At 41.1% G+C, this 17409-nt stretch overlaps 1 protein-coding gene across 2 annotated transcripts; it reads right to left on the bottom strand.

Moving 5' to 3' along the window:
• Window positions 1–227: 227 nt before the first annotated feature.
• Window positions 228–16974, bottom strand: LOC309619329 (leucine-rich repeat-containing protein 37A3-like). 2 transcript variants are annotated; one of them, XM_082374444.1, is made up of 5 exons: window positions 15167–16974; window positions 14638–14742; window positions 2092–2141; window positions 433–574; window positions 228–323 (listed from the first exon to the last, which is right to left on the bottom strand). In XM_082374444.1, exons 1-4 carry the CDS (start codon window positions 15572–15574, stop codon window positions 538–540), a joined length of 600 nt encoding a protein of 199 aa, XP_082230570.1. In that variant the 5' UTR covers window positions 15575–16974; the 3' UTR covers window positions 228–323; window positions 433–537. The 2 variants fall into 2 exon arrangements, with proteins under 2 accessions (XP_082230570.1, XP_082230571.1); XM_082374445.1 differs by lacking the exon at window positions 14638–14742.
• Between the last annotated feature and the right edge of the window lie 435 nt (window positions 16975–17409).

Raw genomic sequence — 17409 nt, 5'->3', positions numbered from 1 at the left:
GCTACCATGAGGGATTCTAGTTTCAGCTCTGCTTCTTCTTGCGGCCCTTGTTAGTGGTGTATAAATATTCAACTATTTACATTTTAATTCCTTACCACATGGTTAGACTTGGTTATGAATTTATACATTTTAATATGAGAAAAATAAGTATTTTACAAGCAATGCTGAGAAGCCAATATTAGAAAATAAAATTTGCAGGTGGCTTGAGGCAGAACAGGGCTCACTCTGTGGCAGTCTCGTGTGCTGTCTCACTTTCCTCACTCGCCTCTTCATCAACCCAATATGCAGCCAGAAGCTTCTCTGCTGGGGCTTTGATGACTTCCCTGGGGTAAGAAGAATAATGCCAAGGCTTTTACTTTTGAAAGGAACAATTATTGTTTTCATTATTTCCTCATTTTAGATGAGAATTTTAAACTGTCCCCTATCATTTACCCTGCATCCTTATAGAATATCTCATCCTCATCAGAAGACTCCCTGTCGTGTAGCTTCTGTGCCATGTTTTCCTTGCATGTGGCGTTGAGAGGCCTATACATATCCCTAAGCCAAAGTGGCCGCCTTCTCCGAAAAAGCCCTCCTAGAACACAGAAAGGGAAATATTAATTCAGCATCTCCCCTGCTTTCTCTGGCCACAGTACTTTAACCTCCTCAAATTTAGCTGACTCTCACTTTCCCCTGAGCTTCTCTTACGCAGCAGAAAGCGAAAAAAGCCCCTTGGAGGAAAACACACACCGTTAGTGTTACATGTCATTTTTCATCTCTCTCACAATGTGTTATCTCTGGTCTTATTAGGACTAAATGGGTACCTCAGTCCATAAGCACAATGAGCAAAATCACCACGGACCCGGGATCTTGAAAATCATTCCATGCATGCTGGCCTTCCAGAAGTTCTCTGTGTCTGTCCAAAATGGCCCCCCAGTGTCTCTGGGGAGACCTTTGCATGTGGCTTAGCATGGAGTATAGGCAGGATTTTCAGCTCCGTTCACCTTTATTGGCCCTTGGCCAAGTGCCCTTGTGCAGCGAAAACACTGCACTATGGCGCTGGGCAGAAACACGTTACTCTCTAGATGCGCTTCACACCAGTCCGCTTCAGACTTAGTCGCACATGCAGCATTTGCTGGGGGTGTGGCTGTGGGGAGGAGGTGCTTTTATTTTCCTGGCTGCTCTATCCTAACCTATAAGTTGAATCACACTAAGTAAACGCCTGAACCCAACTAGCAAAGTTATCTATAGCTCTCTGACTTTCATACTGCAGGCTGTCACTGAGGTGTCAGTGAATTGTGAAATCAGTTTAAAGGCCATGACCAGCAGGGAAACACAAAATACTCTTTTTGAATACAAATAGAATAGAAAAAAATCAGAGTTCACAATAAGTTTGTTTCAGAAACTACTTATGCCCATATAGTATGTGTATACTGAATTGTGACATAAAACGGAGCTCACAGCCCAAGCACAGTGTGATCAGTAGAGAAGCCCTCAGTGGAAAGCGACCATGTTCTTTTTGATAATCACTAGCAGTATGACCATGGGGCAAGATATTTTCCCTTTCTCTTTCTCCATTTCCTTATTATAAAAGGAAGAGACAAAGTACTGTCTAAAGTTTCTCCCGGTTAAAATTCTATGAGGTTTGGATAAAGGGAACAGAGAGTAGGGGCCTGAAAAACAGTAGGGTGAGAAGGGAGGTTTTCTTGCCACTTTACAGAAGGGACTCATATGTTCTACCTTTCGTCAGCTTTGAGTGAGGCCAGCCCCTAAATCCCCAACCATGTGGTCCCCCCTACCCCAGAGCCTCCTAGAAGACCTCTGGCCTGGCCTGATGCCTAGGAATCAGGCACCAGGCCAGCAGGAACTGGTACAACCAAAACCTCTCCCCGTCCACCTTCTTTCCTTAAAGGACTAGTGAAAGCAGATGAAACTGTGCCAGTCCTGTTCTAACTCAGCTTGGGCTGGGGAGCTAATTCTGCTGATAAATAAATTAGGGTAAACCATTAGGGTAATTAGACATTCTTCCTGCCTTTGGTGAGGAAATTGAAATAGATGAGTTCTAAGTTCTCCTCTAGTTGTAAAATTCTGCTTTAACAGACCAATATTTACCTTCTGCTTCTTTTTTTATCTTCCCCTTTTGCAATTCTGTGAGAATAAATCTGTTTTGAAAGAAAACATGATCATGATTATCCATTACAACTATTTCCAAATCCTTATTCATTCCTTTTTACTTTAAATCTTATCTACCCAGTGAGATGATAACTTTTTTAAGGAAAGGAATTCTACCCTGTTTAATAATCCTTTGAGTCTTCCACGGTACCTAACTTAGGGTCTTGCATGCAGCTGGCGATATATTTTATTGACTGTTCTAGATAACGTTCAACAGATAATTCCTAATAAAACCTCTTAGAAGTAGGAAAAGAAAATAAAAGTATCTAGCAGAAACCTAAGCATTGTTTATGGTCAAGAACAAGAGTAGGATGCCCATCATTACTGCTACTATCGATCATTGTGGAGGAGGTCTTAATCAGTACGATAAGAAAAACGAAGTATTGGAAAGGAAGAGACAAACATATTTGCATATGAAATGAGGGACCTAAAAAGACCAAAAGAATCAACCGAAATTTTACTGGGAGTAACATGAGTAAGATGGCTACATACAAAATCAAGAGATCAACTTATAAGCCTCAATAGCTTTCCCATATAACACAAATAACTCACTAAAAAACAGAAGAAACATCCCATTTACTACATCAATAAAAATGCATAAAGTACCTAGGAATAAACTTAACCAAAAATTTGTAAGACCTCTGTGATGAAAATATTCAAACTTTTCTGAAGGATATTAAGAAGAACTTACATGGCATGAGATACCATCCTCCTAGAATGTTGTAAAGAGATCAATTCTCCTCAAATTAACCTACAAATTCAATGCAATCCATTTATATCCAAAATAATTTTTAAATAAAACCTGGCTAGCTGACATTTGGTAGAGAATATATGTAAGAATAGTTGTGAAATGTATGAAAAAGAAGGTCAAAGAGTAGGAACTTACCCTACCAGATATAAAATATGTTATAGAGCAACTGGAATTAAGCAGTGTGATATTGGTACTGGTACAGGACAAGATAACTGGATCACAGAATAGAGTCCAGATGAAGATCGTATATTAGAGCAGGGAAGAAAGAATAAACCATTCAGTGAAAGATTTGAAAACAATTATATCTTCATGGAGGGGGAAAAAGTTAGATCCCCTACCTCAACCACACTAAAAAACAAATACAACAAATTCTAGACAGATTATAAAAGTACTTGAAGAAAATATTAGAGATTATTTTACGTCATGAGGTGACAGAGGCCTGGCTAACAAAACCCACCCCACATGAGCCATGAGGAGAGGACGGGCAGATATGGTAACAGACTGTCAACACATCTGCTACTCTGAACAGCCCCTGCCCCCTTTTCCTCTGGACTGTTTGTCGTCTTCTTGTTGACTTATAACACTGTTGGGAGTTCCCTGGTGGCCCAGTGGTTAGGGCTTGGCGCTTTCACTGCTATGGACAGAGGTTCAATCCCTGGTCAGGGAACTAAGATCCCGCAAGCTGCACAGCATGGCCAAACCCCGCCACCCCCAAACAAACAAACAAACAAAAAACGCTTTATAGTAAAGAAATACTGGCTTTCATTGAATTTCAGTGTTTCGAATCTTTCCAGTGTTTTTGTCTCTAAGGAGACAAGACAAAAGAGTGGAGTAGGGAGCACAAGCTTTGCAGTCGGGTGAAACTGGCTTCTGCTTTTGGTTTGGCCACTGGGGCCTTACAGTGATCTCCTTCATCTATGAAGGAGGGGTAGTAATATCATCCTCACAGAACTGTGGGCATTAAATCAGACAATATATGGAAAACTCTTCATCTTACTCTTGGCATGAATCAGTGCTAAGCTGGTGTCACAGACAAGATGGTGGAATATATCAAAGGCTCTGCTTGTGACATCAGGCTCTGAAGGTTCTTTCCCACTATAAGATTATAAAAATATTGCTTTTATTTCCTTCTAATACCTGTATGTGGTCTTTTTTCACATTTATGGAATATGTTTATTTAAGATGACAAATGGGGATCTGCTATTCTTTACCCCCCGAATAGTTAGGCAGCTATTCTATCACCATTTATTCATTTTCTCCCACTGATTGGAATGTTAAAACATGACATTTCAAAAGTCTTAAGAACACTTGGGTCTATTGCTCTACTCAATGCTACTTCAAATAAATATTTGGTTGCATGATTCCTCACTGTGGAATTGACATAACGCCTCAGCTCTGTTCCGTTGAACACCATTAGTGTCTACCATAGGAAGAACACTGCATGGCCCCTGTCCTCGAAGAGCTTATCTTATAAGTGGGGAGAGAAAATAACGGTTAGGACTCCTCGCTTTCACCGCCGAGGGTACAGGTTCAATCCCTACTTGGGGAACTAAGATCCCACAGGCCAAAACAAAACAAATGCAAGGTTAAACTCCATAGAAGTTAAAAACAATAAAAAGGGGACTTTACAGAAATTCTAAAAAAGCAAAAGGCCACATGCCACCTGGAGATGTAGAGGGGACAGTCTGGGCAATGGCCAATGACTAGCAAGCTGACCCCATGCTAGTCCCCAGCCTCCTAGGCTCAGAAATCATACGCTTCCTCACCAACAGAGAACTCACGTCTTCCTGTTGTGGCAGTCTCACTTTATCAATAGCACAGGATTGATCAAAAATCAGAATGCCAAATTATTACTTGACAATGAGAAATACATCTGTTCTACACACAGGGCATCCGTGTCTACACAATCAGAGAATTACCTTCTGTGGAGACAGGCCTCCGTGGCACACTAAAGCACAATCACACAATCGAAGGCTACTTGGTGAGAACAGAATTAGAAAAGGAATCAGCTGAATCCAGAATTTAATGGGAAGGCCTGAGGCAGCTGGATCCATCCAGCTCCTCAACAGGCACAGCCTGGCTAGTGGGCCTGACTCTTCAGTTCTGAGGCCTAAGGTGCCATCTCTACTCTCGGGCAATGTGAGGATGGGCACTGCCCATGTTGGTCTCTCCTCACCTTTTCTATGCTTTCACTACTGACCAACCCTCCTGCAGATAGACACATTTCTCTTTAGAAGTTAGTACATCATGTCAGGTTTTATTCAAGTCTGATAGGCCAGGAAGCCATTGGTCCTTACACGTCTCTGCTCAGCTCCATGATGTGCTAACCTTGGTGTTTCTCTCTTGGGGGGCTGCCTTTTAAAAAACTGCTTATCACTTTTGTGAGCTCTGAGGGGAGGGGACTGCTTTGCTATGGCCCCTAAGAAATGGTGACAAACCTCACAGGACTAGGATCAGGAGAGCTGGAGTATTCAGGGAAGGCTTTATGAAGAAAGATATCTGAACTTGAGTTGGCTTTTGCGGGATTCATAGGACTTCCACAGGCAAAGCAAAATCAAGGAATTTTAGATGGGCAAAGGCACAGACAAAAGTAGGAATGGGTGTGGTGTAACTAGTGTATAGTGAGGAGCTGCTCTGGCTGGAAAGGAGGGCTGCCATAACAAGAGAAAAGGTAAATAAAGCAGGTTGGACTGGTAGGGTAGAATCAAGATTGCCAGCTCATTAAAATCACTCTTTTAATGCTAGCAACTGCCTGTTGGGAAAAGTAATAAACCATTATGTAACTGAACAAAAGGTAAACAGGCTAGCTCCAGGAATAGGCTGCTATAAATATGACATACTTTAGGGTAGCCTGCTACAGGATTTTACTTGCAGTGTTTTAATGGAACCTATCTACACAATTCCTAATACACTGGAGAAGAAAGCTGCTAAGTAAACCTAAGGAACTGACAAGATCACACATTTATCTTTTAGGCATGTCCTTTTCGCCCTCCCAGGGTGACTGATAGCTCCATGAGTATGGAGATCATATGTCTCTCATCACTTCAGCCACCAAGGAAAGAAATCAACAGTAGAAAGAGAGTGACTGGTGAGTACATCAAATCAGCATAGCTTTTTGAGTTGAAGAAATTTTACTATCATGTCAACTCTGGCCTTCTTATAAACTTAACTTGTCAAAATAGTCCAATGGCTTGTTATCATGGATCCAATTCCATAGAGATCTGCTGGGAGTGGAGTTCCTTTAAAAATCCGGTGGGGACTTCCCTGGTGGCGCAGTGGTTAAGAATCCGCCTGCCAGTGGAGGGGACACGGGTTCGATCCCTGGTCTGGGAAGGTCCCACATGCTGTGGAGCAACTAAATCCGTGCACCACAAGTCCTGAGCCCGCGCGCCTAGAGCCCGTACTCCACAACAAGAGAAGCCACCGCAATTAGAATCCCGCGCACCAGAGTGAAGACATATTGTAGGCAAAAAAAAAAAAAGAAAGAAAAAAAATCCTGGGAATATACTTTTCAGTAAAAGAACAAAGTGTATCTCAGTCCTCATGACTAAAGAGTAGAATCAAGTAGTGGTAGGTGGGAAGGTGGCTTTGATTCTCAGTTTTTGGGTTCTGAATCTGAATGAATTATTGCCTTACCTCAATGAGACAGAGAATTGTAACCAAAATCGTCACTATTACAGTTACAGATATTGCCAAGATGAGCTTGTTGTTACAGCCATATCCTGGAACATCTTTTGGGAGCTAAAAAAATAAATAACAATTTTTTAAAAACAAGGAGATAGAAGGGATGAAAGCTAACTGTTCTTAAACCTATTCTAAACAAAAGCTAACTATTCTTAAACTACTATAAAACACAATCCTTTCATGCGAGTAGCTTCTATAAGAAGAAGCCAAATTTAATGTTATTAATGTTATCATTAGCATTTTCTTCTACAATTTATTTATCTACAATTTATTTGTCTTGTGTTATGTCCTCTTCTCGTTTACCCTAGGAATAGTGGCACACTCTCTAAATGAGCCAAGTGGGAGATCACTGTCTTAGCCAGTGTCATGTCTGAAGATAAGATACAGACGAGGAGCCCATGGCATTCCTGCTTGGGCACGTTCATGGCATGTCCTAAAGTGAGTAAAAGTCCAGGTCCCATGTTTCAGGGGTTCTCCTCAGTTCACTTGACTCCTGCTCTTTCTGCCCACTCTGGGCTTCTGTGCTCTCACTGATAGAGTTGTCACTTTTCCACTCGTCCGTATTCCATTCCGCTTTGGACACCTTTACTTCTTGCTGCTTGCTGAGAAGCTTCATCAGGAGGCCTGTTCTAGAGATGAGGTTGGCACAGGCCAGCTGCACGTGGGTCTCTGAGCAGTCCATTTTCAAAGTCTGGATAACATGAGAAATGAGCCTTCGCAGGTCACTGTTGGGGATGAGGGACCGTAGCTGCTGCTTTAGCTGAGTTTCAACTTGATCACCCGGGGATGTGAGCCCTGGTAAAGTGAAGCCTGTGGGCTTAGAGGATAATTCAGTGCCCGTGTTGTGGTGCTCAAATTGAGTTTCGTTGGTGTATTGAACAGTTGGCATACTGTTGTCTGCAGCAACAGCAGAATGTGCAGTGGAGACATACTTATGGGTAGTGTTTCCAGGGCCAGTACATCCAGGTAAAGTAGACTTTCTTGTAGAAATAATTTCTTCAGAAACTTTTTGTGCAGTATTGTTTTTTGAAGTAGTGTTTTCTGTAGAAGGGTCTGAAAGAGAAAATCATTTGGAAAAGGATTTTCTTGAGAAGTCACTTCTCTTGAAGGTGAAACACCTTCTCGCAGAGGGGAATTTATGAGACTCGTCACTACAGAGAACGGAGGGCTTGCAAGCATCATTCTATCGAGTGAACTTTTCTTTCTGAACTTTCGACTCCTTTTAACTTGGAGTTATCTGTGGACCCGATGACTCCTAATTTTATGGAAGATGTATTTTTTCCCAGAATGTGAGATTAGTTCAAAATCCTTAATATTTCTAACTCTATACTTTGCATCTTCTAAAACAAGTATAGTGTTGGATAAGTCTTTTGATTTGCTTTTAACCTCAGAAGGGGATTTTGGAGGGATGGAGGCAGAAGGCCTGCCCTTGAAGTACTGTTTCAGGGTAGAGGAACCTGCTGTCTTGTGTTCCTTTATGAATGAAGACTCTGCATTGGAGGACTTTCCCACCAGCTTCCTGGGCCTCTGCACCATGAGAAGCTGTTTCAACTTTCTTGGGGATGGCCTCCAGAGCCTTCTTTCTTCGGCAGGGATTGCCAAGAATTGCTGGGCATTCTGTTTCCTCCTGATGCTCTCATCTCCCACTGCTTGGAGGTGCATTTTCTGTAGGCCCCTCGGGCCCTTGCGGACCCTGTTCACTCTCAGCAGCTTTTCCTCTGTACTCTCAGTCTTTGCTAGGCTGTCTTTCTTTGGTGGGCAGTTTCCAATTTCTTTTGAAAGATGTAGTGTTTACACATGGCACGTAAAAGTTTGCAACGTGTACGCGTGGCAGGTTTTTCTTCCTTTTTAACCTCATCTATTTCTTCTTGAGTTTCTGCATCTAACAAATTTTCCAGAAAATGCAGTTTCCTCAATTTATTTTTATTAGTTGAATTCGTGGGTACAGGTTTAACAGAAGGGCTCCTTGTATTGTTTTTCAAAAGGCCCAGCGGCATATCTCCATCTTGTTTATTTGAAAAAAGAAGTTGAAGGAATGGTAATAATGTTGATTCCACATCTCCTAGATTTCCCTCTGAGATATAAGGCAGTATGTAATTTCGTGCCCTGATAATATCACTTTTATTATTAAAGTCCAGCTGCTCATTCATGAAGCCTGACAAGCTGACAGCACTTTTATCTGAGGATGCCCTCTCTGACTCAATAGTCAGCTCGGGGCTGTTGTTCTTCTTCCGTGCTTGTAACACCTTCATCAACGATCCTTCTGCATTACCTAGCGATGTTTCTTCATCAGTCAAAAAAGAGGAGACTGTTTTTGATCATTGAAGACTGATGGGACAGCTTTTTGTCAGTCCACAGCCAAATAAATTAGGAAACAGTCAACGTTTGAGTGCCACTTAGGAGAAAAAGAAATCCACACTGAAGCCTATGACTGGCAACAACAAAATGTGAAAAAGATATCTCTTGAAAATGTGGCTATCTACTCAGAAAATTCTGTAGTGGGAAATATAGTAACTATATTCAGGATTACTCCACTGGTTCCCAGGGGCCAGTACTCAAGAAAAGCCATGGCTGGAAAAAAAATACACCCCTACTCAGCTGGACTCTCTGCGGATCTACTGTGACTCATCACATTCATATACCCCATCCTGTCCTGTCTCAGAGGCAGAGGAATGTGAGGTTTCCTCTCTCCACCTCTTCAGTGTGCTTGCGTTCTTGCTACTATAACAGATGACCACGACAACAACCGCCGCTAACAGTTGGTCATCTGGACATGTCCTTCTCCACCCACTCACAGAGTTCTTTGCTCAGTTCCTGCTTCCATATATCCCAGCCGCCATAACAGAAGGCTCTATACAGAAAAAAAACCCTATATCCGCCCTGGCTCTTTGCTAAACTTTCGGCAGGAATCTGGGCTATATGTTAAGAGATTTGCCACACTGTGTGCCAATGTGGAATGTTCAATAAATCAATGGAATAATACTTGAGGTCCTAAAATGCAGAAGGGAGAAAGCAACTTGTGTCACATGGCTACCTGGCTTTCATTTCATTTTAATTCTAATATTTCCAGCATTACTTGGGGAACCATCCAAACTTCTGACTGTGTGAAGGTAATGTGTACCATTGTGTAGCTGGGCTTCTCTTCCAAAAGGATTAAAAGTATTTTTGGTCAGGGTCAAAGGAGGCGGGAAGGGTCATGAGAAAGGAGGAGCATGGGGGCTTGCAGAGAGCCCCAAACTGGGTACAGGAAATCGGGGCACTAGGGTCATAGCACTTAACACCTGTGATTTTGTTTTTCATCACCTGTAAAAGGAGATTAAAAATGCCTTTTCTGCCCATTTCTGGGCGAGAAGGGAGTAATATAATAAGTAAAAAAATTGTTTGGGGGAGTTCCCTGGTGCTCTAGTGGTTAGGACCCGCCACCTTCCCTGCTGTGGTGCGGGTTCAATCCCTGGTTGAGGAGCTAAGATCCCACAAGCTGTGTGGCATGGCCAAAAATAAAAAATTGTGTTGAAAAATCAGCAATATTGTCTTTATAGAAGTAGCAAAGTGTTATTATATATGATGTGCTCTAGATCACTGAAAGAGACCTGTATTCAAGCTACCTGGGCATATAAGCACATTTTCAAAGTCATCAAGTTAGTGCCAATAAATCTAATATATAGAAAAATAGTTGAAAGCCCTGAGTGTTTTGTGGATAGAAAAGCTTGAGAGTCACAGCAAGTTCAGAGCTGGACAGTGGAAGAATAAACTAGCTCTCCCAGACATTAGAAGGTCTAGGTGGAAGCTTCTAGTTATGGAACCAGAAACTCTCAGGCTCCAAATAGGACATAAAACAGCATCACTTGTACTCTTTATAAAGTTGCAGAAACAAACAAAATAAACAAAAATAAATTTACACCTGTCCTATAAGACAAAGGGTACTTGAGACCTAATGTATATAAAATCAGTTAAGAAATTGTGGTGCACTATATGAATAAGTTCTCATTTGCAGAGAGCAGAGCATAGGATATATGGCCATTAATGTTAATTTCCTTCCTCCTTACATTCCTTTCTCTTGTTCCTTTATGTATGCGGATCTGTTACATTATTAAGCTAACTATGTACCTGAGCTCTTATTAGCTTAATAATGTAACCAAGAATCTGATTTTTAGCAAGGGGGTAGTTCCTAGAAACTTAGGGAGCTGGAACTCTGAATGAATGATTTAAAATAATGCAATTATATCATTAATTTTAAAATTTATCATCATTGATTAAAAATAAAAATTATTTAAAAATTAAATTAAAAATTAAAATTTTATTATCCCGCAATTGAGACTCACCACAACATGTGACGTCTGTCAGGCATTCACTGTCACAACACAGCTTGACTGTCTTACACACAACCTCAATATTATTTTTAAATGGGCAGAGGCAGCAGGCCATATGGCTAGGTAAGCCCCTATAAATGGAAACACAGGTAATTAAATTCGTGGTAAAAGAGTTACTTGAGTAGGTAGAAGAGGTAGGCCACGGCCACCACAGACCAGTGCAAAAAGGAGTTCTTGGGGCATATGGACTGGAAAACTGGATAGGGGCCAGTTGGCCAATTGCTGCTCTTGACTGTTGTAAATAAATATAGAGGAGAGAGGTGCCCAACAGAAGGATTAGGATGGCAGTAGGTATGGTATGCCTAGAAAAAAGGGAATAGGGATTAGTATTGGATGACATTGATCTGTAGTTTAATTCAGAAATATCTCCTTCCAACACAAAAGCCTCACTTGGGGTTGAGAGTACACAGGAAGAAGGCAGATTACTAAGAAGAGTCTGAATAAGACCGCACCTTCTGGAGTCCCTTTCTCAGTTCCTATTTGTGAGTAGTAATATATTAGAAATTATTCTTGTAATAAAAAAGCATCGTGTGGTTAAACAATAACAGAGATCGCATTGGCCAAATCTGGACAAAAGGAACATTCCAAAGAATAACATTATCATTATAATAAGGTATAACATAGTTAATTTTTTAAAAAGCACATGAGTTCATAATGATACTCAAAATGAAAAGTGGGGGAGCTCTTCTTTATAGAATAATGTCAGCTAATAAATGCAAAAGGAATGATAGAATTAGGAAAGTGTCATTTTGCAACTATCAATGTAATAATCGATTCAGACAAGGATTATCATTGATGCACAGTTGGGTGAAGAGTTGTTTGAAAGTAGGATCTTCACTGATCCCAACGTATCACCCCACATATTATTTATCAATTACCAAGGGGAAAAATAACTTTACCATGAAGAGATACGGAAGATACCACCTTAGTCAAGTGATCAAACTTAACACTGGGCCACCTGAAGTGATGAAGTATGAATAATACATCACCTATATAGTATTCTTCCCCAAAATGTTTACTTTGAATCTAATGAGGAAACAGACAAATCCAGAGTGTGGGGCAATTTACAAGACAACTGGCTTAGACTCTTCAAAAATGCCAATGTCATAAAAGATCAGAAAAAAAATAGTAGGGAAATATTCTAGATTAAAGGAAACAAAGACATGACATGCAATGCCTAATCTTTAACTGGACACTGTATCAAAACAAAACAGACTTAAAATAGGTTATTGGCTTCTGGCCAAGATGAAGTAAAAGGACCAATTTATCCTCCCACCTGAAACAATGAAAAAATCAGACACGACGTATAAAACAACAGTTTTCAAGAACCTGGATCTCAGGCAGTAAAATTCAGTGATCCCCAGGAGATGGGAAATAAATGAAGTGATCCCTCTAATTGCCCTAAGTTACTTCTCAGAGAGAGTTTCCAGGTCATGGTAAAGGGAAGAGAAGTCCAGGCAGAGACTGGTGGACTCCCTGACTGAGGAAATGGAGCTGAGAGTCTGGGACAACCAAGGTAACTAGAGTTCACAAAGCAGAGTATCAGAGAGAAAAGAAGTGCACAGACAAAGAACTCTGGAGATATGCAGAGGGATCTCTTGAGAATTCAACAAAGTATTGGTCAGTACATTTGTGTGAGGAATTCCTTGATGCCAGGAAAAGAACCACATGAAAGGATTAATAATAAGAATAACTGGATATCACACAGGGTTGTAGGAATAGTACCTGTTCCTACAAGTCAGACTGCAGAACCTCATGATACTCAGAAAGGACTTGTCTCCATAGTTGCAAATAATGAGCTCCAGATTAAAGGCTACTTGGACTCGTACTCAACGAATGTTAAACACTAGACCTAAAAGAATAAAATGGTTCTGAGTAACTTAATTTCACCCAAAACAAAGCCCAAGGATTTTACAGGAATGAATATATATATATATATATATATATATATATATATATATATATATATATATATATATATATATATCACACAGTAAACTGAAACTCACAATATTTAGGATCATATGAAAAATTGCCAGCCATGCAAAGAAGTAGGAAAATATGACCCATACTGAGGAGAAAAGGCAATCAATCAAAACTAACCCATAGTCCATACAGATGTTAGAATTGGCAGAAAAGAACATTTAAAAAGTTATTATACTTGAAGAAAAGTTATTACAACTGTATTTCATATGTTACAAAACCCAGACTAAACGCTGAAAATGTTAAGTACAGGCATGGAAAATGTAAAACAGACCCAAATTGCGCTTCTAGAGATTAAAAACAATGTTTAAATGAAAAAGACATTGAAGTAGGTTAATAGCAGATTAGACACTGCGGAAGAAACGGTCAGTGAACATTAAGGCTTAGTAATAGAAACGATCCAAAATGAAACAAAAAGGGTGACAAAATAGGGGCTTCCGTGGTGGCGCAGTGGTTGAGAATCTGCCTATCAAGGCAGGGGACACGGGTTCGAGCCCTGGTCTGGGAAGATCCCACATGCCGTGGAGCAACTAGGCCCGAGAGCCACAACTACTGAGCCTGCGCGTCTGGAGTCTGTGCTCTGCAACAAGAGAGGCCACAATAGTGAGAGGTCCGCGCACCGCGATGAAGAGTGGCCCCCGCTTGCCGCAACTAGAGGAAGCCCTCGCACAGAAACAAAGACCCAATGCAGCCAAAACAAAAAAAAAAAGAGTAACAAAATAAAACGACAACAAAAATGAATACAGCATCAGTGAGTTGTGCAACAACTTGAAGTTTCCTAATACATGGGTACTTAGAATCCATGAAGGAGAGGAGCAATACAAAATTGTGAAGAAATAATAGCCAACACTTTTCCCAATTGGTAAACACTATAAACCCACAAAGTCAAGAAGATCAATGAACTTTAAGCATAAGAAACATGAACAAAACTACTCCAAGGCACAAAAAATAATCAAATTGCTCAAAACCAGCAATAAAGAGAAAAATTTAAAAGCAGCCAGAGGAAAAAACTATACACTACATACAGAGGAAAAAAGATAACAATGACAGCAGAATTCTTGTTGGAAACAATGTAAAGGAGTACTCAGTAGAATACCATCTTTAAAGTAGTGAATTGAATTCTATCAAGCTAGAATTCTATACCCAGATCTGTCAAAACTAAAGCAAAATGAAGACTATCTCAGACATAAAAAGGTGAAAGAATTCATTACTAGTAGACTTTCACTATAAGAAATGTTAAAAGAAGTATTTTTAAGCAGAAGGAAAATGACACCAGATTGGAATATGGATTTACACAAAAGACTAACAGTACTGGAATTGGGACTTCCCTGGTGGTTCAGTGGTTAAGAATCTGCCTGCCAGTGCAGGGGAAACAGGTTCGATTCCTGGTCTCGGAAGGTCCCACATGCTGCAGTGCAACTAAGTCTGTGCGCCACAACTCCTGAGCCCACGCGCCTAGACCCCGTACTCCACAACAAGAGAAGCCACCGCAATGAGAAGCCCGTGCACCGCAATGAAGACCCAACGCAGCCAAAAAAGAAAAAAGAAAAACAAATCCTGGGAATATACTTTTCAGTAAAAGAACAAAGGGTATCTCAGTCCTCACGACTAAAGAGAGGAATCAAGTAGTAGTAGGTGGAAAGGTGGCTTTGATTCTCTGTTTGTGGGTTCTGAATCTGAATGAATTATTGTCCTTACCTCAATGAGACAGAGAATTGTAACCAAAATCGTCACTACTACAGTTACAGATATTGCCAAGATGAGTTTGTTGTTATAGCCATATACTGGAAGTTCTTTTGGGAGCTAAAAAAATAAATAACAATTTTTTAAAAACAAGGAGATAGAAGGGATGAAAGCTAACTATTCTTAAACCTATTCTAAACAATAGCTAACTATTCTTAAACTACTATAAAACCCAATCCTTTCAGGCGAGTAGCTTCTATAAGAACAAGCTAAATTTAATGTTATTTATCTTATCATTAGCATTTTCTTCCACAATTTATTTATCTACAATTTATTTGTCTTGTGTTATGTCCTTTTCTCGTCTACCCTAGGAAGAGTGGCACACTCTCTAAATGAGCCAAGTGGGAGATCACTGTCTTAGCCAGTGTCATGGCTGAAGATAAGATACAGACTAGGGGCCCGTGGTATTCCTGCTTGGGCACGTTCACGGCATGTCCTAAACTGAGTAAAAGTCCAGGTCCCATGTTTCAGGGGTTCTCCTCACCTCACTTGACTCCTGCTCTTTCTGCCCACTCTGGGCTTCTGTGCTCTCACTGATAGAGTTGTCACTTTTCCACTGGTCCGTATCCCATTCCGCTTTGGACACCTTTACTTCTTGCTGCTTGCTGAGAAGCTTCATCAGGAGGCCTGTTCTAGAGATGAGGTTGGCACAGGCCAGCTGCACGTGGGTCTCCGAGCAGTCTATTTTCAAAGTCTGGATAAAATGAGAAATGATCCTTTGCATGTCATTGTTGGGGATGAGGGACCGTAGCTGCTGCTTTAGCTGAGTTTCAACTTGATCACCCGGGGATGTGAGCCCTGGGAAAGTGAAGCCTGTGGGCTTAGAGGATAATTCGGTGCCCGTGTTGTGGTACTCCCATTGTGTTTCGTTGGTGTGTTGAACAGTTGGCATACTGTTGTCTGCAGCAACAGCAGAATGTGCAGTGGAGACGTTCCTATGGGTAGTGTTTCCAGGGCCGGTTCCTCCTGGCAGAGTAGAATTCCTGTAGAAATAATTTCTTCAGAAACATTTTGTGCTGTATTGTTTTCTGAAGTAGTGTTTTCTGTAGATGGGTCTGAAAGAGAAAATAATTCTGGAAAAGGATTTTCCTGAGAAGTCTCTTCTCCTGAAGATGAAACAGCCTCTCGCAGAGGGGAATTTATGAGACTCCTCACTACAGAGAACGGAGGGCTTGCAAGCATCATTCTATTGGGTGAACTTTTCTTTCTGAACTTTTGACTCCTTTTGACTTTGGGTTTTCTGTGGACCCGATGAGTCGTAATTTTATGGAAGATGTATTTTTTCCCAGAATGTGAGATTAGTTCAAAATCCTTACTATTTCTAACTCAGCATTCGCATCCTCTAAAACAAGTTTAGTGTTGGATAATTCTTTTGATTTGCTTTTAACCTCAGGTGGGGATTTTGGAGAGATGGAGGCAGCAGGCCTGCCCTTGAAGTACTGTTTCAGGGTAGAGGAACGTGCTGCCTTGTATTCCATTATGAATGAAGAGTCTGCATTGGACGAATTTCCCAGCAGCTTCCTGGGCCTCTGCTCCATGAGAAGCTGTTTCAGCTTTCTTGGGGATGGCCTCCTGAGCCTTCTTTCTTCGGCAGTGCTCACCACAGATGGCTGGGCATTCTGTTTCCTCCTGATTCTGTCATCTCCCACTGCTTTGAGGTGCATTTTCTGTAGGCCCCTCGGGCCCTTGAGGACCCTGTTCACTCTCAGCAGCTTTTCCTCTGTACTCTCAGTCTTTGCTAGGCTGCCTTTCTGTGGTTGGGCAGTTTCCAACTTCTTTTGAAAGATGTAGCGTTTAAACATGGCACTTAAAAGGTTGGAACGCGTAGGCGTGGCAGGTTTTTCTTCCTTTCTAACCTCATCAAATTTTTCTTCAGTTTCTGCATCTAACAAATTTTCCAGAAAATGGAGTTTCCTCAATTTATTTTTCTTAGTTGAGTTGTTGCATACAGGTTTAACAGAAGGGCTCCTTGTATTGTTTTACAGAAGGCCCAGCAGCATATCTCCATCTTGTGTATTTGAAAAAAGAAGTTGAAGGAATGGTAATAATGTTGATTCCACATCTCCTAGATTTCCCTCTGAGATATAAGGCAGTATGTAATTTCGTGCCCTGATAATATCACTTTTATTATTAAAGTCCAGCTGCTCATTCATGAAGCCTGACAAGCTGACAGCACTTTTATCTGAGAACGCCCTCTCTGACTCAATAGTCAGCTCAGGGCTGTTGTTCTCCTTCTGTGCTTGTAACACCTTCATCAACGATCCTTCTGCATTCCCTAGCGATGTTTCTTCATCTGTCAAAAAAGAGGAGACACTTTTTGATAATTGAAGACTGATTGGACAGCTTTTTGTCAGTCCATAGCCAAATAAATTAGGAATCAGTCAACGTTTGAGTGCCACTCAGGAGAAAAAAAAACCCACACTTAAGCCTATGACTGGCAACAACAAAATGTGAAAAAGATATCTCTTGAAAAAGTGGCTATCTACTCAGAAAATTCTGTAGCGTGAAATATAGTAACTATATTCAGGATTACTCCACTGGTTCCCAGGGGCCAGTACTCAGGAAAAGCCAAGGCTGGAAGACAAATACTCCCCTACTCAGCTGGATTCTCTGCAGGTATACTGTGACTCATCACATTCACATACCCCATCCTGTCCTGCCTCAGAGGCAGAGGAGTGTGAGGCTTCCTCTCTCCACCTTTTCAGTGTGCTTGCAGTCTTGCTATTA

The sequence above is a fragment of the Balaenoptera borealis genome (genome assembly GCF_965194805.1).
Source record: "Balaenoptera borealis genome assembly, chromosome: 20".
In the NCBI taxonomy this organism is placed as follows: Eukaryota; Metazoa; Chordata; class Mammalia; order Artiodactyla; family Balaenopteridae; genus Balaenoptera; species Balaenoptera borealis.
This window is presented reverse-complemented; position numbering and strand designations above follow the sequence as displayed.

Excerpts from the sequence above, each read along its gene's own strand:
- LOC309619329 (XM_082374444.1), bottom strand. The coding sequence starts at position 15,574 with ATGCCAACTGTTCAACACACCAACGAAACACAATGGGAGTACCACAAC. Across the intron at positions 14,743-15,166 it reads AAGAGCAGGAGTCAAGTGAG|CTCCCAAAAGAACTTCCAGT; the intron begins GTGAGGAGAACC and ends TTATTTTTTTAG. Across the intron at positions 2,142-14,637 it reads CAATTCTCTGTCTCATTGAG|ATTTATTCTCACAGAATTGC; the intron begins GTAAGGACAATA and ends CTTTCAAAACAG.